Genomic DNA, 26,279 nt, shown 5'->3' on the forward strand with positions numbered 1-26,279 from the left:
AGACTTCAGCAAGGGGTCCCTTGAAACAAGTGACGCCAAGCCATTGACTCAAGTAAGGGAATAGTTACACAGATTCAGGAATAGGTTTGGACTAAAAAATATAAATGTTACTGGAGAGGCTACGCCTGCTGATGAAGAACCTGCTGCCACATTTCCATCAAAGTTGAAGAAGCATATTAGGGTCTGGTACTATCTACGGATTCAGGCATCCACTAGGGGTCTTGGAACGTGTCCCCTGTGGACAAGGGGGGACTACTGTATGTATTCCTGTGTACAAAGCCAGATCACTTGCCAATTTGTGAAAAGATAGTTTTTTCTGTCCGAGTTAAGACAAAATATGTAGGGCCATTGAAAAATTCAAGGGCCATTAATTTTCCCTAGAAACAAACAGAACAAGCCACAATCCCTTGTAATTCTATAATAAATTATTTGGCTTAAACTAATATTTGTCAGTATGTGTTAGGTTCATCAAGGAATGAGCAGATTTTCATTTGCAGGCCCTGAACTACAACTACTTAAAAAGTCTATGTTTGGTATCTAAAAAACAAAACAAACCAACAAACCACACAGAAACCGACTCAGATACAAACAACAAGCTGATGGCCACAGGAAGGGAAGGAAGTGGGAGAAGGGTGAAAAGGGGGAAGGGGAATAATAAGAGGTCCAAATTTCCAATTATAAAATAAATAAGTCATGGTGATGTACTGTACAGCATTGGGAATATAGTCAATAACATAGTAATAACTTTGTACCGTGACAGTTACTAGACTTACTGTTGATCACTTTGTTAGGTATGTAAATGTTGAAAAACTATGCTGTGCACCTGAAACTACTATACGTTAACTGTGTTTTAATTAAAAAGTCTGTTTAGTCTTTCTCCTTTTTAATATTTAGTTTCTTGCTCACACTTATATAAAATCTTTTAAATTTATTTTTCAATTACAGCTGATTTTTTTAATTTATAAAATCTTAATTATCAAATTCATTCCTAGCTTTTAATAAGTTAGACTGTCAAGCCAAATCTGACTTCATACCAAAATTATAATTCTTCTCAGTTCCTTAAATTCTTACATACAAAATTAATATACCTTTTTCCCATTCATAGGCCTTAGCACCAAAATCAAGCCATAGTGATAACATCCGTGGCATTGACTGATATATGAATTGATTTCCATACTGTAGAGATCTGCAATTATACAAAGATATTATTAATAGTGTTCTGTTTGTTATATAAATTAAAATTTTAAGATTTAAACTGCTACTTGAGTAATATATAGCCCTCTGACAAAAATTATGGTATCAGTATTTCTTCTTAGCAGAGGTTAACTTTGACTCCTCTCTTCTTTTTTTCTTACTACATATATTCCTCACTAAGCCCTATATTGCCTGCTCCAAAATTAATACAAGTTATGACCTAGTCAAAGTCCTGTCGATACTTCTTTCAAATAACCCTTAGGATCTGTGCCTTCATTTACGTTCTATAACTATAAGCCTAGGTCAGGCCCAATCACTCAATATCAGGGAAATTACAATAACTTAGTCTCCCTAATTCTACATTACTTCCCTTCAATAAATTCCAGACTAACATTCCTTCAATTCTAGTTTTATCATGCTCTCCCTCTGTTCAAAAATAAGAATCAACTACCTATATATTAAGACTACATGAATGGCTCTGCCTGGGATTCAAATATTTACAATCTTGTTTCTTTATAACTTTCCAATTTTAGTCACTCACTACTCACCAGTATACATCCTCCATCAAGGCTAATTTCCTCACCATCCTCTGAACAAACCAGTCAAACCCTGTTTCTCTGCCAAACCTGTGAAAACTTAGTGTAATATCCTCTCCTTCTTGAATTATCTTTTAAATCCTACCTTCTTCATGTGGCCTACTGGACTTCTGCAGCAATGCAGTGCAAAGAGGTATGCTTTGGAAATCATAAAGCCAGTGGCTTGCGTTTTGAGTTCAGATTTGCCCAAAATCGCTGACTTCTGGACTTGTTTAGCTCACTTTTAGTATCTTGCTAATATAAAAAAGATACTTCTGATAGTAATACCATTTATTTCGCTATCTGATCACACATTCTGTTATGTACCATTATTTAAATGTTTTATGAGCTTAACGCTTCTCTATCTATTAGGTTGGTGCAAAAGTAATTGTGGTTTAAAAGGTTAACTATAATTGCAAAAACCAAAGTTACTTTTGCACCAACCTAATAATTGGATTGTAGGTCTTTGACGCCTAATACTGATGCTTTATTAGTAATAACACAGTCATTCAATCACGCAGGAGATAAGTCTCGTGAGTTTACTAGCCAGGTGAGTTTACTCCTTTAAGTATGCAAATGCTGTTCATTAACTACTATGGATAAAATGATCTAAAACAGTCTTACTTCAAGCTGTACTTTTAAAAATCTCACACTATACCTAACAGTGTTATGTACATTAAAGACTTTAAGTAACTGCATTTTAGAAGAAATGTATTAAATCAATCCTGTATACTAACTCACATGATATATGCTAATACTGAAAAGCAAATGAAAGCTATCACTTTTTTTAGAAAAGAAAATGCATTTAATAACTGGTCTCTGCTTCTGCTGCCATTTCAGAACATCAATATGCTAGGAATTTTGCCTCAACGATAAACAACTAACAATCATTAATTAATAAAATTACGTTTGGATTTTATAAAACTTGAATTCCATTGCAGGAAGAGAGGCTTGGCCAAATCTTGCAATCCTACCATCACTGATGAAAAAACATTGCTTAGATTCCTGATAATGCTGAAATGAGAAGTCAAAATACCTGATAATAGGCAACTTTAAATAGATTTATTGCTCTGAAGTAAGTTCCTTTTCAATGTAAAGCAATAGTATGTGAGTATGATAAGAATGAGTGGAATGTCACTACTATTTCTTAGTAATTAATTTGTGACAATATTAACAGTGGGCATAGACAATATATTATTTGATGATGATACACCTACAAATGAAATTAAGTTATATTTCAACTGTTATCTAGTTTAAGAGAGAAGTTCCTTCTACAAGTCTAATGTTAAAGTCATTTTCATATATACTACTTAGCAGAATGGGCTGGAAGGAAAGATTCCACCAGAAATTAAGTACAACCATTAATTATATTAAATTCAGAGTCTTCTGGAATTCTAGGGAATGAGGGTCTGAAATGGGAAGGACACTTAATTTTCATTTTCTATTCTGGACACTATTGAATTTTTAAAAAATATGTACACCTTTCTTATTCCATTAGAAGTTATTTTTAAAAGGGAAAAAAACTGTATAAAGAAAAAATCGTCTCATCTAAGATGATAGGTTGGATCAGTGGTAAAGCAGAGAACACTGAATATGCTACGGTCTGTGATAACAGTGCCGTATCAAGTCACCTGACACATTCAGTCAGCAAACCTGCAGTATTCACACTCACCTTCCGAAATGAAGGACTATGTACCGAATGAGGTCACCTTGCTTTTCCATCTTGTTGTCTGTGACCATGGGCATCAATTTGTCATAATACTTGGCGAGGTAGAAATGCCCATCTTCCCACTCCGGCAAGAACAAGGTCACGTCCTGTAAGACAGAATACAGGGTGCTCACTTAAGAAAACCTCACACTATGCTGGGAAGGAAAATATGAACAGATGACTAGGGGTCACATCTCGGCAGAGCAAAGTCAAAGCCGGCTGACTCTCTGATGTGGAGAAGGAACAGCTAATTTCTTACAAAGTTTTCTCGGGATAGCTGGTTGGTTCTGGTGATGGCTCACTGTGCAGTATCTCGTGATAATTTGCTACATAGGAGAAGAAAACTCTATTTACATTGCCACTTTATATGATACATCAAAATAATTTCCAGGTGGACTATTTTATGTGTGTGTATATGTATATATTTATAGTTAAGAAAAAAAAATCCTCAAAGGAAGGAGAGGTAACATCAAATCTCTGAAAAGGATAGGACTTTAAAAGCATTAAAATGTCATTTTAAAAATATCACATATCTTTTCTTCAAGATCTCTCACCTATTGCCCTCTCTTAACTCCTTTGTAATCAGGCTTCTAAAAAGAATTCTCCACCTTACATTCATTCCTCAAACTATTTCTTTTGGGCTTTAGTTTTCCCACTGCACTAAAGCAGATCCTTAATTCCAAGAGATATTTTCCCATTCTGGTCTCATTTGAAGTCTCTTTGGCATCTGTTTCTGTTGTCTCCCCCACCCCCACCCACCCCCAATTTTGTCGTTGAAATACTTTATTACCTGGGCTTCCGTGAGGTCATAACCTTCCAAATTTTCCCCTACTTTACTGGCCACTCCTACTCAGTCTCCTTTGTCATTTCCTGTCTGTTTCCTTGCCCTTTAAATGTTTGTGGGGTTTATTAATTTTTTAATAATATGTGAAATATGATGGAAAATACATAGAACGGCTGACTAAAAACAATTTTTTAAAAATCAATTTCCACTCTTAATCCAAGCAAGTTTGGGAACATAGTTTAGACCAGGAACCTTAAATGAGATCTTGAGTTTCCTGACTCTAATCATGAAAACATACACTTGCAAAGCTGCCTGTGGAGAGGAATGCACGACTAGATGTATGGAACAGAGGCTGGATTCAGGTGCCCATCCAGCCACAGAGACAAGGCAGCCACTGGGTCTCTCCCATTTCGCCACAGAGTAGCAAAGGGAATGAAGGAAAATACTAAAGATTTCTTCAAAAAAGGTATTTTTCAATCTAGTTTCATCATCTTTCCATTTTCCTTCCTCTCTTCTTCTTTCCCTCCTTTCTTTCGGTTTAAGTTTTCAAAATTTATTATATTTTGGAAAATAAAATTTACATACAGAAAAACACATAAATCTTATATGTAAACTTGATCAATCATTACAAATTGATGACACCCATACAAGAACTCCAGAAACATGAGTCTCCCCATTCCCTTCCTCTTTCTGCCCCCCCCCCAAAAAAAATAACCACTACTATTTCAATGTTGTGTTCCAATTCATATGCTGACGCTTAATCTCTAATGTGATGGTCTTAGGAGGTGGGGCATTTGGGAGGTAATTAGGTCATGAGGTTGGAGCCTGGTGATGGCCCACTGTGCTCTTAGAAAAGAGGCCCCAGAGAGCTCCCTTGCCCCTTCCGCTATGTTAGGTTACAATGAGAAGATGGTAGTCTATGACTCAGGAAGCAGGCCCTCACCAGGCACCAAACTGACCAGCGCCTTGATCTTGGACTTACCGGTCTCCAGAACTGTGAAAAATAAATTGTTGTTTAAGCCACCCAGTATGTTTGTTATAACAGCCCAAATGGACTAAGACAACCACTGTGTCTATTTCTAATACTATAATTTTGTTTTGCCCAACTTTAAAAATGGAATCATACTATATGTAGTATTTTGTATCTGGCTTTTTTCATTCGACATTATGTATGTGAGATCAATCCACGTTGTTACATGTAACTTTGTTTTCTCGATTTTCATTGCCATATATGTATATTACTACATTGTAAGAATGTACTACAATTAATTTAGCCTTTCTATAACCAGTTGACATTTGAGTAACTTCCAGTTTAAAACTACAAATAATGTTAGTAAAAACATTTTTGTACATGTCCAATGGAGACGTGTTGAGTACTGGTACAGTGGCTGGATCACAGTATTATTACCTTTAGTATAAAATGCCAAACTGTTTTCCAAAATAACTGTACCGATCTATACTTCCAGCAGCATTTTATGAGACTGTAAATGCTCTATAGCCTTTCTAACATTTGGAATTGTCAATCTTTTAAATTTTAGCTATTTTGGTAGGTAGTGTTATCTCATAAAACTGTTCATTTGCATCTATTCCTGTCTACTACATTCAACATGTTTATTTCTTTTGGGGGGTCATTTATATATTTACTTCTGTGAAGTCTTCTATCCTACTTTAAAACTGAGTTATCTTTATTTTTCTTATTGACTTTTAAGAGTTCTTATTATATTCTGGACATGAGCCCCCTATAACTTACGTATTATAAACATCTTGTAATCGATGGCTTGCCTCTACATTCTTAATAGTATCTTGTGACAAGCAGAAATTTGTAATTTTAATTTAGTCAAATCTACTAATTGTTTCCTTTACAGTTACTGCTTTTTGGTCTGTTGAAGAAGTCCTTATTTACCTCTAGGTTTGAAGATACTCTTTTATATTTTGGAAGCTTTAATAGTTTTGTTTTTCACAATTAGAGCTACAATCTACCTTAAGTTTATTTTTGTTTATGAAGTGAAGAACGGATCAAGTTTGATCTTTTCCCCCTATAAGATATCCAAATGACACAACACCATTTATTGAAAAGACTGTTCCTCGCTATTCTACAGTATTATCGGGAATCTGTTTCCAGTTTCTCTGTTCTGTTCGATTAGCGTATTTGTCTAACCTTACATGAATACAAAATCATCTTAATTACTGTACCTTTACAATAAATCTTGATATGTATGCTTGTTATTTTCAGTTTGCCACTCCAGCTATACTTGTCACATTTTACTTTTTTCTATCCTGCTCTTTCCCAAAAGATTGACACTGATGGACACATCCATGGACCTCTCTGCCCTCTGAATACTGTTCTTTCCTCAGCAATTGTTTGCAGTGGGGCCTCTGTTCTGAGTTAGCATGTCAAAGTCTCAGGGGGTTCCTACACAGATCTAGAGCTTTTTGCCTGTTTAATTTCTCTAAATCAATCTGCCTCACAAATTCTAGCCCCAGCTCTTACTTTATTATTTCTTATATTTTACATTCTTTTTTTTTTCAGTTCCTTTTCTAACTTTTTGAGGTGGATACTTAGCTCATTAACTTTGGAGCCTTTATTTTCTTCTAATATATGCAGATAAAATAAAATTCATTTAAAGAATGGCTTTAGCTGCATTCCACGTTTTGATTTGTCATATTTTTATTATCATTCTGTTCCAAGTATTTTTAAATTCCCACTGCAATTTTTAATTTGACCCAAGGTTACTGAGAAGTATCTGTCTTATAATACCATCTACATAAAGCTTAATAACTAGTAAGGAAGATACATATTGTGTTTGTTCAAAAATTTTCAAGCTAATAAAAAATTTCAGGCTAGAGTGCAGTTAACTTTGGGGAGTGAGGGTGAAGGGGGGGTTGTGAAGTACTAATAATATTCTACTTCTTGACCTGGGCGGTGGTTTCATGAAATGTATTTACTTTATAAAAATTCCTTCAGCTAAATGATGAACGTCTAAGTATTACCTTGTTTTGTACACCTGAAACTAATAAATAAATAAATTAATTAAAAAAAAAAATTCCTTCAGCTATATACTTATGCTATATACTCACTAAAAAGTCAAAAAAGTTTCCTGGCTATTTTTATACATATATTCTTCCATATGGACTTTAAAATCACTTTATCCATTTAAAAAACAAAGGACTTTCTAACTGAAATTTGCATTACACATATACACTCACCTTATATTTTTTCATAACGGCATTGCTTTCAAAGTTAGCTGTTTCTTCCATAAATCGGCCAACTAGTAGCATAGCTCGACCATGGATTAACTTGTTCTTATTCTCAGCTGGGGTTTTATTTTCAGGAAAACATAACTCAACACCCTTTTGAAGAACAATTAGTGCCTGGTGAACATCACCCTAAAAAAAAAAAAAGGAACAACAAGTCTTTTAATTTAAGAATGCATTACCATTTTCTGAAAGACAAATAAAATTGCTAGGATTTAAGGTTCATTAGATATTTTATGTATAAATCCAATAGTAATTTCATGTTCAACTCTTATTTCAATCCTATGAAAGGAAAATCCTAAAAAGAAAGCATTGCTGCATTTCCTGTAGAACTCTTATATTTATTCATTCACTTATTCATTTTATAGTTAATGAAAGTGCAGGGAACTGAAGATATGTGTTATGACTGGGGATACACAAACATGAATAAATCAAAATCTCTGGCTTAAAAAAGCTCATAGTCAACTGAGAAAATAGACTATATAAATTAACAACACAAAGCGCTAAGAGCTTGGTAATAGAGGAATACACATTGGTATAAAGGGGAAAGAAAAGAGAGTCCTCTATGTCTACCTGAAAAAAATGGGAAAATGGAAGAGCAGCAGTCAGGAAAGTCACAAAATGAAAAAAATCTGACTTAAGTCTTAAAGAATGAGTATAAATTTTAGTGGCAGAGAATTCAGTGAAAGACATTCTTGGTAGAAGAAGTTATTTTAATTGGGAGAAAGTAATCTAGTTTTAGTTGAAGCCTAAGGTTTTGTGAGATAGTGACAAAAGAAACTAAAGAGGCAGACTGGGACTCAATCACAAAGGGCCTTGTGTACTTCCAAGAGTTCAGACTTAATCCGAAACACATAAAGAATACTTTGAAGGATTTTAATAAGGGGAACAACATGATTTAACGTACATTCCAGAAAGACCACAGACTGCAGTAATGTATACAGAAAAATGGTGAGACCCCCAAAAAGGCTGTCAGTATTATTATAGGCTGTAAATTCTAAGGCCATGAATGAAAGCAGCAGAGATAAATAAAGGGTGAAGAGTCAAAAGACTTTTCTAAGGTATAGTTAGTCTCCAACCGGATGTAGAAAGTTAGGGAGAGGAAGAAGTTAAGGATGATGCCCAGATTTCTGTTTTGGATGAGAGAAGGCAATTAGAAAAATGAAGAATATGGGAGGAAAAATAGGTATTGAATATTAGATGATGAATTGCATTTTTAACATATTGAGTTTAAGGTATGTATTACAATATATAGATTAGTACGAGCTCAAAAAAGGAGCAGGTACTGACTCAGGTAGGCTGAATTATTACTTTCACTTCCAGGAAACATCGCCTTTTCCAGCCACCTATAAAGTTGGTAAAGGTCAATTTCAGAACACGCTATGCCTACCAATTCTAGACTGATGCCAAGCATGAGATATTACAGTAACAGCCATTTAAATCTGAGGCATACGGTTTGCAAATAGTTTAGATATTTTAAAAGCCCTTTTATCATCACTGTAGCTTTAATCTGAGGATTGCTGGGCACTTGTGTTCCAAAACTAAGCCCTTCCTAGCAGATTAGATTAATTGGAAGTGAATCTTGATAGCACTACTGGCAAGTTCACACAAAACTAATTATTGCCAAGGATGTAAGTAAGGATAGTTTTGTGTTCATAAAATAACAGATATTTTTTGATTGCTTACTACATGAACCCTTTATATGTATAGAAGATAAAAACAAAGCAAAATTGGTCACTTCCCTCAAGGAAAAAAATGAAAAACAGACGAAAATTGAATGAACTACACTTTCAACCTTGAAATGGAAAAATATGTGGGAACTTCAGGATAGAAGGAACAGTTTCTTCCCAGTTATGGTAGATAAATGAAGGAGAAAGGTGACAGAAAAAGGGAGATTCTGAATTTAGATTAGCAGTGGTCTCTCACTCAGGCCTCTGTAGGAAGTACACCACCCGTAACACAGTACATACCTGTGAGACCTCCCCTTGGCCCTTACCTTGGACCACAGCCACTTCGCCCTTTCCACACACAGCTCAGCAAGACGTGAGTCTCCAGCATTAAGAAGAGCATTGTAGGCTGTCTGGTGGTGACCAGCCTTTCTAGCTACTCTGGCACTCTGTAGCCAGCATTCTCCAACCATTTCATTGTAATCTGGTCTGAAGAAATGTGACAAAACGGGGGGAAAGAGCATTTTTTAAAAAACTTTTATTTATTTTAAGTGTGTTTTTCCAGGACCTATCAGCTGCAAGTCAAGCAATTATTTCACTCTAGTTGTGGAGGGTGCAGCTCACACTGACCCATGTGGGAATCGAACCGGCAACCTTGTTAAGAGCACAGCGCTCTAACCAATTGGGTTAACCGGCTGCCCTAAGCATTTTAAGTGTATGTAATAACAATTAAAATATCTCCAAAAAAATTAATTAATTAAAATATCTCTTCCCAACATGGAACATTCTCAATATACCAGTTCAAAGGAATCAAAGATTAATTTGTTCAAAACTAATTTTAATTTTCTTCGAGTGCTCCATTTTTATTATGAGTCTATGAAGACCTTATTACTGCTTGTATTTGTACCTCCCCCAGATAGTTTTTTAACATTTAGAAAAGATATACTGCATATACACGTGATTCTTAAGTTCTAAGTTCATTTCAACTATATAAAGTAGCCTTGACAATTAAAAATAGGCTACTGTCCACATCTATAATTACTGTGATTACTGTTACTGTGGTAGCCCTCAGTGGGATCCTGAAAATGGTAATACAGTGTAAAAAAAAAAAAAAAAAAAGGAAAATACAGATTCAGAAAGAAAATCAGGAAAAATAAATGCTCCCAAATAATATGTAAATATAATACTACATTCATGAAAATTGACATTTTAAAAATTTGTGGAATAACCTTTTGTTGAGGCTTAATAAAGCTCTCCTGAGAGCCAGAATGGGCTCCTTGGCTCTGTAGGAATTCTGGGTCATTTCTAGTCGAGCCACCCAGTTTAGAGAATCTTCTTGAAAACTGTCATCTGGAGACTGGTGAAAAAGTGGTTTGATGCTATGCTCCAATTCACATAACATGTGCAGTCTGAAGATAGATAGAGACTATGTTAAAATATTATAATATTCAGCCTTGTTAATCTCACATATACAGCATGCACTTTAAATTAGCCATGAACAATCTGAAATGTGCAGTTTTCTTTGGAAGACCTTTAACCAGTATATATTCATGGTATATATAAACAGTAACATTTATATCTTTTCAAATTGGGTATATATACCAATTTATGTTGATTTAAATATTTAGTGCTTTGCTATGGTCTCCAAATTGTATTAATTAAACTAGAGAAGGGTATATAAAACTAAATTCAATTGTATGAAAATCAAACTTTACCACCTATATGAAGATAAAAAAATATGGATCCATTATAAATCAACATAAATATTTGCATATATTGCTGGTGCTACTGTAAGAAGACCTGGCATAGTAGATGCCAGTAAAAAATTGTGAAATGAATGCAGTTTTAATTGCTTTTTTCCTAAGAGTAATGGAAACACTCGTGATACATTCATACTAGCTTTTTCCATGTATAGTCACCAACATCACTCAATGCTCAAGAATGCAGCTGAGTAGATGCAGAACAGAATTAATCTCTGTCGTTCAATCTCTGGTTACATTAAGCTGTTTCCAAATGAGCTGATACAAAATACAGTAAATTCTTCTAAAAATATTAGATACTTATCTTTTTAATTTATTATAGTTCATTAAAACATTTAATTAACAGATCTAAAATGTTCTCCATCATGTTCTTTCTTACCTCTAAAATTTAATATTCCTTTCTAGTAATGTAATGTATTTCTAAATGAGAAGAGGGAAAAGGAACCAACACCACCAAGAACCAGTGTGCTGAGTACAACAGATATCTAGATTATTTAGATTAGTTGTATAGAAAATAAACTATGGATTACACCAGGACAAATCTTTTTTTGTTATTTTTTTTAGAAGTCTCATAATTGCCTTTCTAATTAACAGAACATATGTTAGAACATTTTTTAAAAAACTATAGGGTGATTGTGAGTTAAAGAATGAGAGCCATTTTGTCTAGCTATACATGATACCAAACATGCTGTCAGTTATTCACAAATCAAAAAATTCTAAGCCTGTCAAATGACACTTATAGACCAGAAATATAAAAATAGAAACTTCAAAATACCTCACAATATACTCATATCCTCGTTGGTAAGAGCCTCTTTCAAAGCTTGCAGCTGAAAGAGGTACAATTTGTTCTGCTCTCACTAGTTTCAGTGTGTCATAAAAAGCTATGACATCTCTCTTTTTGGCTGAGAGCAATAGCTGTCCCAGTCTGACACTCCATGTTGTAGATTTCCCATCTGAAAAACAAATGAAGAGTCAAGGACCATGGTAGCTGGGTCCAAGAACAAGCTTTATTACATTTGGTTAAATGGTCAGGAGAAATAGTGAACAGATGGTTTCATTCTACTTGGAACAACTAAACAAGGCTATCATAAAACAGGCTAAGTTTATGACTGTTCCTTAGATACTTAAGTCTGAATATATATGGCATATCAAAACTGCTTATATTTCAATTAGTAATTTTACCTGCTGCCAAATAGTTTTCCACCAAATCCCACTGTGACAATTTCCAAGCTGCTTCCACTCTGTACGTGTTTAATTCATCTGTCCATTCAGACCTATTAAAAGAAACCCACATCAAGCAATCTTCTTTTAATTTAAAGTGGCATTTAAAGATTTTTTCATTGGTTTAAATACTCTATTTAATACATTTATTTATTGCTCTATTTATTATATTTGTATTGTATTGTATTTTGTACACAGATACAAAATAATTATCTCTATCCAAAAGAACCTCTCAAATTTTAATCTTTGCATTCCCCGAAAGCATTTCTTCAATAACTACTTCTGATAGAGCCATTTAAAAATGCCATTCCTTGATAAATTAAATTGTGCCACATATTAGAGCAGAACTAATACCTGGATAAATACGAAGTGTAGTTGTAAGATTAGTGCTATGCTTAACTTGAACAAAGGGAAAGGAGGAAAATAGCGAACTGACCATACAAGCATTCAGAAGTAAGCAATTCCAGCAACTTTCGATTTTGAATTAAATGTAAGATAAAAATATAAGAGCTGTTTGGGTGGTCAGAGACAGTTGGGGGGTGCATAGAACACTCAATAATAAGGGCATAAGAAAAACAAATGATGTGTCAATGGAATAACAAAGGATACAAAATTAGCTACCTAAAACATATACCAAAATTAACTACCTAAAATATAGAGTCTGAAAGCATCTTCAGTTACTTTAAAATTTGGGTTTGTAAAACCAGTATGATATAAGTAATTATTTTTCCTAAGTATTCTACTTCTATGACACTAAGATGGCTAGTGACATTTTGGATCATGACTGCATAAAAGCAGCTACATTTTCCCCATATTTCCTCTTTATTAATCATACCATTTCAGTGAGTACCTGCTATATATGCTAGACCCTGGGCTAGGCACATTTTGCCATATAATTAACTAATAACAATATGCCCATATTATAAATAACAGACTCAGACAGGCTGGGATAAATGCCCTCCTTGCTCTTCTGTAGTAAAAACACATGAAGAAAATGTAATAAATGAGTCAATTTTTAATGTAAGTATCTAAATATAATAAAGGCCATACATGACAAACTCTCAAAAAAAAATAAATGAGTCAATTTTTATTTTAAAAAATCTAAAATATCATAAATATTTAATATGACTTAATTCCTAAACATAAAATACCACCAAAAACAATTTAGAACAAGGCTAAAAGAAATTCAATAAAAATATAATTTTCAAAAGAACAATTTTTAATAACTTTACAAGTTTATCACCAGATGCCAGAATATCAAGGTTTTAGGATAAAAATCTGAGTAGCATTAGCAGGATTTGCTATCCAGAGGAATGTGTCATACCAAGCATTATACCAAAAAGTACGAAATGGCAAAGGGGACCAGGCTGTGAGGACTTGGCCCCCTAAATGGGTGCATTAAAAAGAATGACTGTCTAGGTCAAGCACAGTCAATAATTTTGGAAAAATATTTGTTTAAATGCAAACATCCACCCAAGGAAAACATGCACCCTCAATGACCATTTGCTCCCATATGGTACAGCAGCATTCCCTGAATACTGACACTTGCCTTTTCACACAGATCAGGAGGTTGTAGGCATCCCAAATCCAAAGAAGACAAGAGGTGTCTGACTGTCCAGTGAGCATCATCAGGAAATTTGACACCTTGGCTTCAGCCAAGAGAAACAGTCCCAATCCCTGCAATCCCTTTATTCATAAGGCCTCTCAACTAATATGTTCTGGAGAAACATAGTTAAATCATATAACCATTCTTTCCCTGCTTCTACAAAGTTTCCTCCATCGTTTCGTAAATTCCACCACTACGAAACCATCTAGCCAACAGTGAGCTCTTGTGCTCTGAGACATTCCAGAATGGTGGTCTTTAGAAATCACAGTTTGGAATTGATAGAAACTAGCTATACTTCAAAGAGCTTTCTCAGAATCATCTAACTGAAAACAGTGGCCTGTGTGCTCTGTGGTTAACTAACATCCCATCCCTTTCGATCAGATCACTGGCCAGAAAAGTCAGTTGGGGTCTGGTAAATACATTAAGCAATACGGCTTTCAGTTCTCAGAGCAAGGCAGTTCAAGAGCAGAACCAACCTCCACAATCAGTCTCCAAATTAGAACTGTGTGGCCCTAATGTTTGCCACATGTAAGTGCTATTTGGGGGCAGAGGTGGGGGTATCATTTGGTTTGCTATAACAAACCCATTTTCTTTATGAAAGGAAGGCTACTTTCACTAGGGGAAAATCTAAAACACAGAATCTGATGGTATTCCATAGGGAGTCACAAAGTTTCTCCCGCCCCAACACAGAAAATAACTAATGCTGATAACCTAGGCATCATTAGAGCTTAGATCCCCTTTGGAAGTGCCTCTATGAGCCTCATCAGGAGTAAGTGAGCTTTGGAAGGTTCCTGTCATAAAGCTGATCTAATTCAAGCATGACTCTTTGGACAGATGATCTAAGCTTTTAAGTGTCAGATCAACTTACAAGAAAATAGGAAAAACTATTTTTTGGTGCTTATCTCCAATGCATGAAAACATAAAAAAATTTCTTTATTTCAGTAAACATTATGTCAACTCAATTCATTAATTTACAAACTCCCCATTAAGATACAATAACAAAAGAAAATCGTTCTTTTAAAAAATATTACCTGTTAGCATGAACTCCATTAACCTGGGTGATTACAGTAGACAGCTGACCAAGACCCAACATGGACTTCACTACACCATGATAATGAATGATCTAAAATTTTAAAAATATTTAAAATAACAATTGTCACTTCAAATATATCTTGGGAACCAGTAACAGCTTAACCAATATTTATTTAAAAAAAAAACAAAAACGATTTACCTCATTGAGCCTACCTTCTTAGTTTGGCCAATCAATTTCCTTCGCTATATAACAGAGACCCCTACCACACATCTGAATTTTCTTTTTTTTTTTTTAAATACAGACAACCTTAAAAATCACAGATTGATTGTATTTTTTTCTAGATTTGGTCTAAGTTTTGGTTCAGATCAAATATATTTTATTTAAAGATTATTTGTCACATTAAAAGGGAATACTCAAGGTTACAATGTTAGTGTGGATTTGGAGCCTTAGAAACTAAAAAGTTCAATAGGATTATTTAGCAATATCCTTTAAAATCGAAAACAAGATTGTGAAAAATAAAGGCCCTGGACACTGAGCTTTTGAGAAATGAACATGTCAAATATGACAAAAAGCACTACCCCAAAATTAGAGAGAATCTAAACCAACAATTATAAATCAACGATTCTAAGCCCCTTTCCTGTCCCAATAAACATACAACTCACTGATTCTATGGGATTATTTCAGATATTCACATATGTTGGTAGGAGGCATGTGAAATCTGAAGAAGTTTCTTAGACTATAGAGAATCATTATTATTATTAAAAATTGATGTACGTCTTATACTTCTACTAGCAAACTAAAATTATAAGAAGTTTAGAGTAATTGGACACACAGTTTAATACAAACATACTCCACAATAAATCTCATTCACTTGGGGGATCTAAGGTCACAGAAATTTGGCAGTGGAAAGGATCTCTGAAGTCATCTAGCACAAGTCTTTTATTTTATCAATCAGGAAACTCCAGCTCAGAGATGGTTAGATCTTTTCCAGACACACTGGGACACTGGGACAGACGGTATTGAAATGAAGTTTTCCCGAGTTCCTAGTTTAGGGCTCGTCATAACATTGCCTTTATTTATTATCTTACCTGGTCTGGTTCTAGCTGAATCGCCCTGTCGTAACAAGCAGTGGCATCCCTCAGTAAGCCAATGCTTTCATGTTCCAGGATCTGTTCTTTCAGAGATGGTTCTGACTTTCGAATTGCACTCACTCCAGCCACTCCATCGGGTTCATGCATAGCAGCATATAATTTCTTTGTTCACCATTAAAAAACAATCACATGAAGGGAAAAATACAACTGAAAATAAAACTATAAAACCACCAATTTATGTGAAAAGGGCACATGATAATTTTTTTCTCAAAGCAATAATAAGTTTTTCTTTCAAGGCAGACTCACAATAAAATTACAACTTTATTCCCAGACATTCTATTACCACAACACTTATTCCACTTAAATACAAACCTACATTAGTAACTGTTATTGATAATAAGAGCTATAAAGAACCTCAAGGTTCTGAACTTTCTTCAAACCCAATTTATTATAAACTCTGTTGAGTGTAATTTATAAGTGTTTCACTAAATTTTAAAACAAAAAAAAATTAAACAATCATTTTAATATATTGATATTTACATGCCTTCAAGAAACCCAAGACATCAAATGTGGGTTTGAAGGAAATATTCAGGCTTAAGACAAAAACTTCAAAGATGACAGGGAAAAGGCTGGCATGATTTAGGAAATGAGAAGAGGGACCGGAGGGGAGGGGGAGGGAAGGAGGGAGAGACAGAGAGAGAGAGAGAGAGAGAGAGAGAGAGAGAGAGAGATGCCAGAGAGGGAGGGAAAGCAGAGTGTTTCTATTCTGTAATTATAGATAAGGAAGAACTAACAAAGGAGTGAGAGGAGAAACCAGACTAGTCTGAAGAAACCTGGAGAACGTGGTATCACAGGAGCCGTGGGAGAAAAGCAAATGTCTTACTAAGAAAGGAGTGATCAGATGGTGCTGTGAGGTTAAGAAAATGAGGACTGGGAAACACTGTGTGGATCTGACAACATGAGGCAGCTGACTTTTTTGGCAAGAGCAGTGTCAGTGGAATGGAGAAAGAAGGCTTGTTGGAATGGGAAGAGTAAATGGGAAGTGAAAATAGGGAAGACAGACAATTCTTTTAAAAACTGCTGTGAAGGGAAACAGAGAGGTAGGAAGTATCTGAAGGAAAACCTAAGATCGATGAAATTTACAAAATTTAAAAAAGAGATACCAGAGCATGTCTGTGTACTCTGTATACTCTGCTTAAGAAAGAGAAATTAATGGCCAGGAAAAAGCAGGAATATTTCAAGGAGTTAAATCCTTGAAATTGAGAATACAAGTAGGACTTTTTGACAGGAAGGGATACTTCCTTAGGAACAACAGAAGAGAAGAAAAAGAATACGGCACAGAAGCCAGTGTGTTTTCAGATTTGGCAGACATTTGGCTTCCATTTTCCTAATGACCAATGGAGGAAGACCATCAGTTGAGAGTCAGTGAGGTGGAGGTGAGAAATGTTCTAAGATAAGGTAAGAGCCATCTTGAAGAGTGGGCGAGGGGCTTACTAGAGAAACCTACAAGGACTGAAAGCATGTTAGAGTCCTGCTGATGTCTGAGATTATGAACTGAAAAGCAGTTAAAAACCCCATCTGTGACTGTGTGATTTTTCTCTAGAATGTTCAGCTACTTACATGCAGACACTAGGAAGAAAGAGGGTGAGTGTATCCACGGCTCGAGTTTTACAAAGTGAGTAAAACAGAGGGAGAAAGACAAGGGACTTGAACGTCCTTGTAAAGGGAATGATTGAACAATGAACAAACAGACACAGCTGGATAAGGAGGAAAGCAAAGATGGGAAAGGGCTAATATTTATGCAGAATACAAGTACTCATTTTCCATTCTCCCACTACACTTTGCTTTTTGACCTGAAAAAAGCCCACCAATTTTGACCTCTTATTTAATCCCGCTGTATTAGCCCCACCTAACCCTAGTTTCCTGTCTTACCCACAGTCATAATATTATCACCTAAACCGTGACTTCACCAGCGTTGTCATGGTTGACTCCTGTTATAACCAGTCCATCCCTCTATCCACCTACCCCCAAATTCAGGCCCCCATTTCTCATGACACTAGTAATGGCCTACGTGCCTTAAAGCACAGCCCTTTCAAACCCTTCCCCCATGACTGCCACAGGCAGTCAGCTAAAGTGTCATCTGACCAAAGCACTTCCCTGGTTCAAATCCTCTAAGAATCTTGGGCAACTTAAAAGTCCTCTGTGATTTACCTATCATCTGCCCAAAGCTCTGTCTTTCCTCTGCCACTCCAAAACTAACACTTTCCTCCTTAGCACATTTCCACACTCTCTCAAATCCACAGGGATGCCTCTGCTTGGAATACCTTTTGTCCTCCTTTTACCTGTCTATCATTCATTCCTTTTTGAAGATCCAGCTCAGACAGCATCTTCCAGAAGCCCTTACTGACCCCTGCTCCCCACTCCCATCTCTCACCACACCCCACACAGAAGACGAGTGAACTGTCCTTCCTCAAGGCATATCTACGTCCCTGTACTTAAGACATTACACCCAACTGATGCTTATCTCTCCACCAATCTATACGCTTCTATTACAAAAATATCTAGTGCCTAGCACAGCATCTAAAACACTTGGTAAAATGAACAATAAAAACGTACTAGACTGGCGATAAATACCATTATTAAGTTCACTGTATTAATTTCAAACCTGTAAAAATCCGAGATGCTCTTGAATATCTTGTCTCTTTTCTGTAATAAATGATTCAAAGTGCATGACAGCTCGTGTGTATGCTTTGGAGCGAAAGGAAGCCACTGCCAGAGTATCTTGAGGTATGAGGTCTAGAAAACGGCTTACACTCTGATAGTCTTCATAATCCACACTGGACACTAGTTATAAAAAGATAATTCAGTAATTAAAGACTTAGAGGATGAAATTTGAAGTGTCAGTTTTAATTTCAACATATTTATTTTCAATGCAATTGATTTCACTAGCTAAATTAATCTAAACGTTTTAGGGTATCATATTTAGAATGTAGCTATCAACAAGCTGCTTGATCAGAGGATTCTTGCTCCAACTTCACCATTATTACTTATCTCGAACATTCATTTGAGTTTCTGTTTCCTCATAAATAAAAGGGAAGTATTCGTATCTGCCTGGCCTGCCTACAATGTTGTAGTGAGGATTAAATGTAAATTTTAGCAAATGTTGAAAAGATAGAAACATGATAGAATAAAGATTAGTTAATTTTATTGATAACCATAAAAAACATCTATAGAGTACAGCTATTGGTAGGAAAAAAGCAGAATTACGGAAATAGACTTCTTTTTCATTTTAAAGTTTAGAATTCTTTAACAACCTATGTTTTTCCTGCGGTTGCCACATATACAATATCAACTATTACAATGGAAACTGAAAGTAAAAGCATCTTTGAAGTAAAATCACAAATATTTTTAAAGGGTAATTTTTTTCAAGAGTTTAAGAAAAGACGTAATTTGGAAACTTCTAAATGAGGACAGTCCAATTTGTGAATTCTTATTTAAAGCATATTAATTTTAATAATGATTTATAACAGTATGTAGAAAACAAGAAATATACATTTCTCCAAAATTTAAACAATCAAGATAGTAAATTTAAAATAAATTATATTTAAAATAAGTCCCTTACTTCCATCAAAATTTGTAGACCATTTCAAATTATGAGGAATGTTAAAGGTATCATACTTTTGAACCATAGCAAACATTCTTAAATGCTAGAATTTTCATCGCAATGTTAGTAGAAATGGTAATAACAGAGTTCATACTTGGTTTTATAGTAACATTTTCACTTGCAGAAACAGGAACAAACATTTAAATGTTAAATTAATGGAAAAATATATTAGCCATATTCCAGGGGAAAAAAAACATTCCCCCAAACAAATAATTTGTGCAAGCTCAAAATTTTTTAGAAAAATAAACTATTGTGCTTAACAAGAGGAATGTGTGTGCTTTCACAGGTATAAGAACAAGAGAGAGATGAAACTGAGAACTGTGTAAGTGGAGGCCTCTTTAAGAATTGTTAGTCAATTTTTTCAATTAACCTCAAAGCCTTGGGGGGGAAACATACAATGTCCATTAAAATGGCTGAGGTATACAGAAGCAGACAGATAATATACTTCATCTACTTGCTGCAAGAATGAAGGGAAAAAAAAGGTTCAAAAATGTTAAGAGAATCCATTACTATCTTTATTCTTCTCACCAAATGCTTATACCATAGGGGCAGATGTCATTTTTAACGCTAATAAGATTTCCCTTTTAATCACCTTAGTGGGAGTTGTGATATCACAGGGAAAAAGAGCACAACAGTAGGTGCAGCAGGGCATAGTGTAGTAACATGTATTAGGCATTTTCTGGAGAGCTGCTGGATACAAAAAGCTATCTGAAACAGGTCAGGAAATGAATAAAAAATGTATGTGGGGAGTCGGGAGGGGGAGGAGGCCATGAAATTAAAATCTTTGAAATTTAACACTTAAATGTGAAAAAGATTGCAGAGTATTTCACAAGTGAAAAAGGATAAGGAACAGTTCACTACATGTATATGTATGCGCATGTAAAAGTATACACACATACTGAGGGGACATAGAGTAAATGCACACAATACACTGAGGTGACACGCAGTAAATGTTAACAGTTAGGGGTAGGTTAGTAACAATAGTAACAAGGCATTTATTTCACACTTTACAATTCATATGTTCATCATCTTCTTTAATACTCAATCTTCTAAGAGAGAAGAAAAATTAGGTTGTGTCTTGCCTAAAGCAATGAATAAGACTGAGAATTTCGAGAGGTTTTCTAACTATAAATCACTGCTTTTTCTCAGTGAAACGGCCACCTTAAGAAAAAGAATGGTATGCAAGAAAACAGGTCTTTTAAAAGCTAAACCTCAAATTATAGAACTGATACAGAAAGGAGCTAATTGGTTAATAACTAAGAAAACAAAGAGAAGTTATGACTCACCCATTGAGTCTACCTTATCTCTGTTTGATTTGCTCTGTGGAAATTTCTCAGCATTCAGTGCCTGAAATTTGTGCCTCGCCCACTGTGTGAGATGGTCAAGCATGGAGAACACAGTCTGTGTGCTGAGTTGACAGAGATCAGATGCACTGTCTTGGGTACTTATGGTATGTTGATCATCATGCTTTAAAACTGCCATAATTTCTGCATAAACCTAAGAATTCATTTTATGGTTAGTAATATGTCTATCTAATGTCATTTTACTACTATCTAACATATAAGATGAATCATTCTTAGGCAACAACTTTAAAAAGAAAAAACCCACAATGGATTAAGAATAAATTATCTTTCTTATTAAGCCAATATAAGGTTACCCTAAAAAGAAAAAGGCATAAAAGTACAAAAATATTTTAAAATTCTTCTCGATTATTCAATAAATGAAAATGAAACTGTTATTAACTACTAGTAAAACAACTTAAAACAATATCTCATACTATCCAAAGAAATCAATTTCAGAATAATTGAAGGGTTAAATGTAAAATCAAAAGGATTAAAAGAAAATGTAGGAAGTATGTTCATGACATAGGATTAAAAGAAGGCAAAACAAAAATGCTTAAAATTCACAAGTTATAAAAGATTTATAAATTTAGAATTTACATTTAGAATCTCTCCATGGTAAAAGGCATAAACAAAAGTTAAAAAGAAAACTACTAACTAGGAAAAGATTTTTGCAAGATATAACTGGCACAAATTGGTATCCAGAATACATGCAGAAATGCTACCAATTAATTAAAAGGGACACACAACACACACACACACACACACACACACACACACACAAAATAAATAGAGGATGTGAATAGACGATTTACAGAAAACTAATCAAAATGGCCAATGAACATAACTACTGGTAATAATGAAGATAAAAATTAAAAATTAAATGTCCTTTTTTTTCTTAATACACCAAGTTGCCTAAAATTTACATGTTTTTAAATATCAAGTGCTGGCAAGGAAATGGGAAATGGATACACTTGTGAACCGCTGGTAGGACTATAAATCAGTATGGCCAATTTTGCAGTCATTGATTTTAAATTACATACCACATAACCCAACAGTTTTGCTTTTTGGAATTTACTCTAGACACACATACACAATATCATAAGTAAAAACTGCCATGATGCTTACCATGGTTTTGTAAAAGCAAAACATTGGAAATAATCATTATTATGGCAATAGTTACACAAATTATCGTACAACTATAAAATGCAAGGATTATATTATGCTGCATTAACAAAACAGTGGTACACTGTCTCTCTCTCTCTTTCTCCCTCTCTCAATTAATTAATTAATTAATTAAAGAAAGCAAGTTGCAGAACAATACCTACAACAGGTATCATCACAAAGAATAAAACAGAACCAGACCTTTTAAAAAGAGGTCTGGAAAAATATACATCAAATTAATAACAGTGATGACTTCTGAAGATATGAGATTACAAGTGGAAGTCAAAGGGTACACTTTGATTTACTTGTATAATTTGCATTTTTACATTAAGAACACAGCAATATGCTACTTATGCTATTAAAATAATCATTTTAAAGTGTTATATGTATGTGGTTACAAAATTAAACCTACGAAATATTATAAAATGAATAATAAAATATTCTCCTACCTTAATCCACAGTACCATTCTCCAGGAAAAACCCCTATCAACACTTATATGTCTTTCTCAAAAGTTCTGTGTATATTTGGGCATATATAATATATATTTTCTAACTTTCTACACTAAGCATTCTATCATTTTTTGGTAAATAAAAAGTAAAAGAGGATATTGTAAGCACTTAGACATGCACATACATAGCATACACTGGTCCACATTTCCCACTAATATCAAGTAAAATGCTATCTCTCACCTCCTGCTGATCTTCCTGATTACAACCCAATAGGACATACACTAGAATATGCGGAAGAAGATAGATGGTCACCTTGAAGTCATGCTTCATCATAATGCTACAGCAGGTGAAGATTTTACTGGCAAGATCATGCCGAACCTGGAAACTCAAGTGGTTTAGGGAGAGTAAGCAGTTTTATACATTTTATTCTACTGATTAATACCAAACAATAACACATGAGCTAATTTACCGCTGCAGTGGGCACTCTGTTACAGAGGCATGTGCACACAGCAGGAAGGTTTCAGATCGCTGCCTCTTTGGTAACTCAGTATCACCAAGCTTCCTCAACTGCTGAGACCTCTACAGGCAAAAGTTACCTGGGCTGCTAACTACCTCAGCATAAATTCTCTTCCTCTCTTGCCGTTCATTTTTAAATGCGTCACGCTTTGTTACAGATTCATTTCCCTAATTACAGTATATTTTACTTAGCTAACATTAAATTTAGTGTTTTAACAACTCAATACCAAAAAAAATAAACAATCCAATTGAAAAATGGGCAGAGGACATGAATAGACATTTCTCCAAAGAGGACATAAAGATGGCCAATAGACATATGAAAAGACGGTCAGTGTCACTAATCATCAGAGAAATGCAAATAAATACCACAATGAGATACCACCTCACTCCAGTCAGAATGGTTATTATCAAAAAGTCAACAAACGTGTTGGTGAGAATGTGGAGAAAAGGTAACCCTCGTGCACTGTTGGTGGGCCTGCAAACTGGTGCAGCCGCTATGGAAAACAGTATGGAGGTCCCTCAAAAAACTAAAAATGGAACTACATTATGACCCAGCAATTCCACTTCTGGGTATTTATCCAAGAAAATGAAAACACTAGTTCGAAAAGATATATGCATCCCCTTGTTCATTGCAGGATTAGTTACAATAGCCAAGATATGGAAGCAACCTAGGTGTCCATCAATAGATGAATGGATAAAGATCTATCCATTCACCTTTGTACATACAATGGAATATTACACAACAATAAAAAAGAATGAAATTTTGCCATTTATGACAACATGGTACTATGCTAAGTAAAATAAGTCAGACAGAGAAAGAGAAATAGAGAATGGTTTCACTTATATGTGAATCTAAAAGTAAAAAAAACAAAAATAGACTCAGAAACAGAGACCAAAGAGATAGTTACCAGAAGGGAGGGGTGGTAGGGATGGGAGAAAAGGGGAAGACGAATACAGTCAATAATATTGTGATAAGTTTACAGTGACAGATGATTCCTAGAATTAGTGAGAATGTTGAATCACTGTAGTGTACACCTGACACTAATATAACCAGTATAAGACTGTATACCACCTATACCTGTGTACTTAAATTCAAAATACAAAAAGAAACTGGCTAAGATTACTTCTTAAAGTTCTCATCACAAGGGAAAAAATCTATGTGAGGTGACCGATGTTATCCAAACTTACTGTGGTAATCATTTTGCAATATATATATATGTCAAACCACTATGTTGGACAACTGAAACTTGCACAATGTTATATGTCAATTATATCACACTAACTGAAAAAATAAGAAAACAAACAACAAAAAATTCCAGAGCTGGAAGTAATTAACATAGTCTACATTTCACATAATATATTTTTAATATATTTATAAAAATTGAGATAAACTTTCTTAAAATTATCAGATATAAATTATTTTATTTTAAAATACTAATTAACAGAAATATGAGTTAAAAGCAAAGGTTGTGAATTTTAAATATGCCTTAAACATTTTCTTGGAACACAAAGTATCTTTTTGTCTGCCAGGCATATAAAAATTTCATATTAGAAAAATATCAGAAATACACTGCTACTTTACCATGAAATTTTATTTTAAAAAAACGTTTGTATTCTAGAGTAAGCTCAGATAATGTATCCTTTTTTACAAGTAGTTTCTAAAGCATAATGTATCTTTTAATTACTTAATAAATCTTTTTATTATGTAATAAACTCTGATAAAGCATTTACTTCCTTTTCAATAGTATTATTTAAAAATGTAAAACGAACGGAAATAACGTAATAGACATTTTACAAACACATTAAGACCATAGTAATTTGCTTGACAAAACAATTACCTTCTTACTAAGAAACATACTAGTATCAATAGAAATTGTTACTCTCTATTAGTAAACATTTTCTACAAAAATTTCTATCATTATCAGCACAAATATTTCAATGCCTGCTGAACGTGCTATGCATTCAGATAAATGTTCTTATTTCCTTTAGAATTTCTTTTCAGTTAGCAAATTCTCAACAGAATTCTCTCACCTTTGTTATAAGATAACCAGCCCAAGATGCTGACCATTCTGCAAAGTTATTACCTAATTTACTTAAATAAATTGGCTTCTTTACTCCAGACCAATCTGTTGACTTCTGAGAACTCTTGTACCTGTAATTTTGAAAATTTGTGTATTAAAAAGTATATAAAAATATGTCTATCTGTTAAGAACTTTAGCAAAGAAAATTTAAGAAACAGTATCAACTCTTTCACTGACTACCCCACTACTGGTTTGCCTTTACTAAAATCTGGTTAAAGATACTTTTCCTATATCCCTCATAATGGCGGGTGAGAGGTCATTCTTACATGTGCCAAGTACTTCCAAGGATCTGCATCTGCCTCCTCAATGCTCCTTTCAGATCCTTCAAACTCCCTTCTTCGAACTTTCCTTTGTGCTTCAAGCCACCCACGTATAGTGTTCTCTACTCCTCATTATGGGCATCTACCAAACTCATTGATTACCAAACTCATTTATAACTTTAGTATATGACCCAGTGTTTTCTTTCTTCCCTGAGTCTTATCATCTTGAGTGACTTCAATGTCTGGCTGGACCATCTAATCTAATTCAAAACTTCTCAATGACTTTCTCTTCTACTTCTTCACCAGGACTCCCTTGACAATACAAAGAAACTTCGTCACTTCCAAAATGAACTATTTAGAAAACTTACTCTGTATAGGGCCATCCATAGTTTCCCAAATTTACAGCTCTTTCACCCAGTTACTCTAACGCATCTGTTCTTTCTCATCTTTTGACCCTGCTAAACTCTCCCCATTTATAATACCTTCCTTTCATTACCTCTTTCCCTAACCAGCTTGGTCTCCATGGTCCTTCACTTCAAGCACTCTCTTGGTGATATCCTCTACCCATTCCACTGCCACTGTCTTTACCAGCTGTACCAATCTGCCAACCTCCCAACTTTGGATTCATCTTAAAAGTCTGCCTTCTAAATATATGGTGATGGAAAGAGAACTGACTCTGGCTGGTGAACACACGGTGTGATATGTAGATGATGTATTACAGAATTGTACACCTGAAATCTATGTAACTTTACTAACAATTGTCACCCCAATAAATTTTAAGTAAAAATAAAAATAAAAAAGTTTGCCTTCACTGAAATGATATCCAGGCCACTGTACTGACAACAGAAAATCACTTAATTGCTTATGAGATAAGTACTACATATTCTTAGTCTTTAACCCCAATGGACCT

The 26,279-nt window shown here is 34.6% G+C and overlaps 1 protein-coding gene across 5 annotated transcripts in view; it reads right to left on the reverse strand.

The window, feature by feature from the left end:
* Positions 1–26,279, reverse strand: part of ATR (ATR checkpoint kinase) — a 110,755-nt gene that overhangs the window by 18,580 nt on the left and 65,896 nt on the right. For all 5 annotated transcript variants that reach the window (XR_013995208.1, XR_013995209.1, XM_081077678.1 and 2 more), the window contains 13 exons: positions 25,060–25,180; positions 22,753–22,890; positions 20,845–21,055; positions 18,560–18,738; positions 15,892–16,056; positions 14,802–14,893; positions 12,126–12,217; positions 11,719–11,896; positions 10,413–10,592; positions 9,513–9,672; positions 7,469–7,648; positions 3,442–3,584; positions 1,089–1,186 (listed from right to left, as the gene is read on the reverse strand). Coding sequence is in view for 3 of the 5 variants with exons in the window: in XM_081077678.1 (XP_080933804.1) it covers positions 1,089–1,186; positions 3,442–3,584; positions 7,469–7,648; positions 9,513–9,672; positions 10,413–10,592; positions 11,719–11,896; positions 12,126–12,217; positions 14,802–14,893; positions 15,892–16,056; positions 18,560–18,738; positions 20,845–21,055; positions 22,753–22,890; positions 25,060–25,180 (1,937 nt within the window). In the remaining 2 variants the exon portion in view is untranslated. The remainder of the gene's footprint in view (positions 1–1,088; positions 1,187–3,441; positions 3,585–7,468; positions 7,649–9,512; positions 9,673–10,412; positions 10,593–11,718; positions 11,897–12,125; positions 12,218–14,801; positions 14,894–15,891; positions 16,057–18,559; positions 18,739–20,844; positions 21,056–22,752; positions 22,891–25,059; positions 25,181–26,279) is intronic.

This window comes from Rhinolophus hipposideros, assembly GCF_964194185.1.
Source record: "Rhinolophus hipposideros genome assembly, chromosome: 2".
Taxonomy (NCBI): Eukaryota; Metazoa; Chordata; class Mammalia; order Chiroptera; family Rhinolophidae; genus Rhinolophus; species Rhinolophus hipposideros.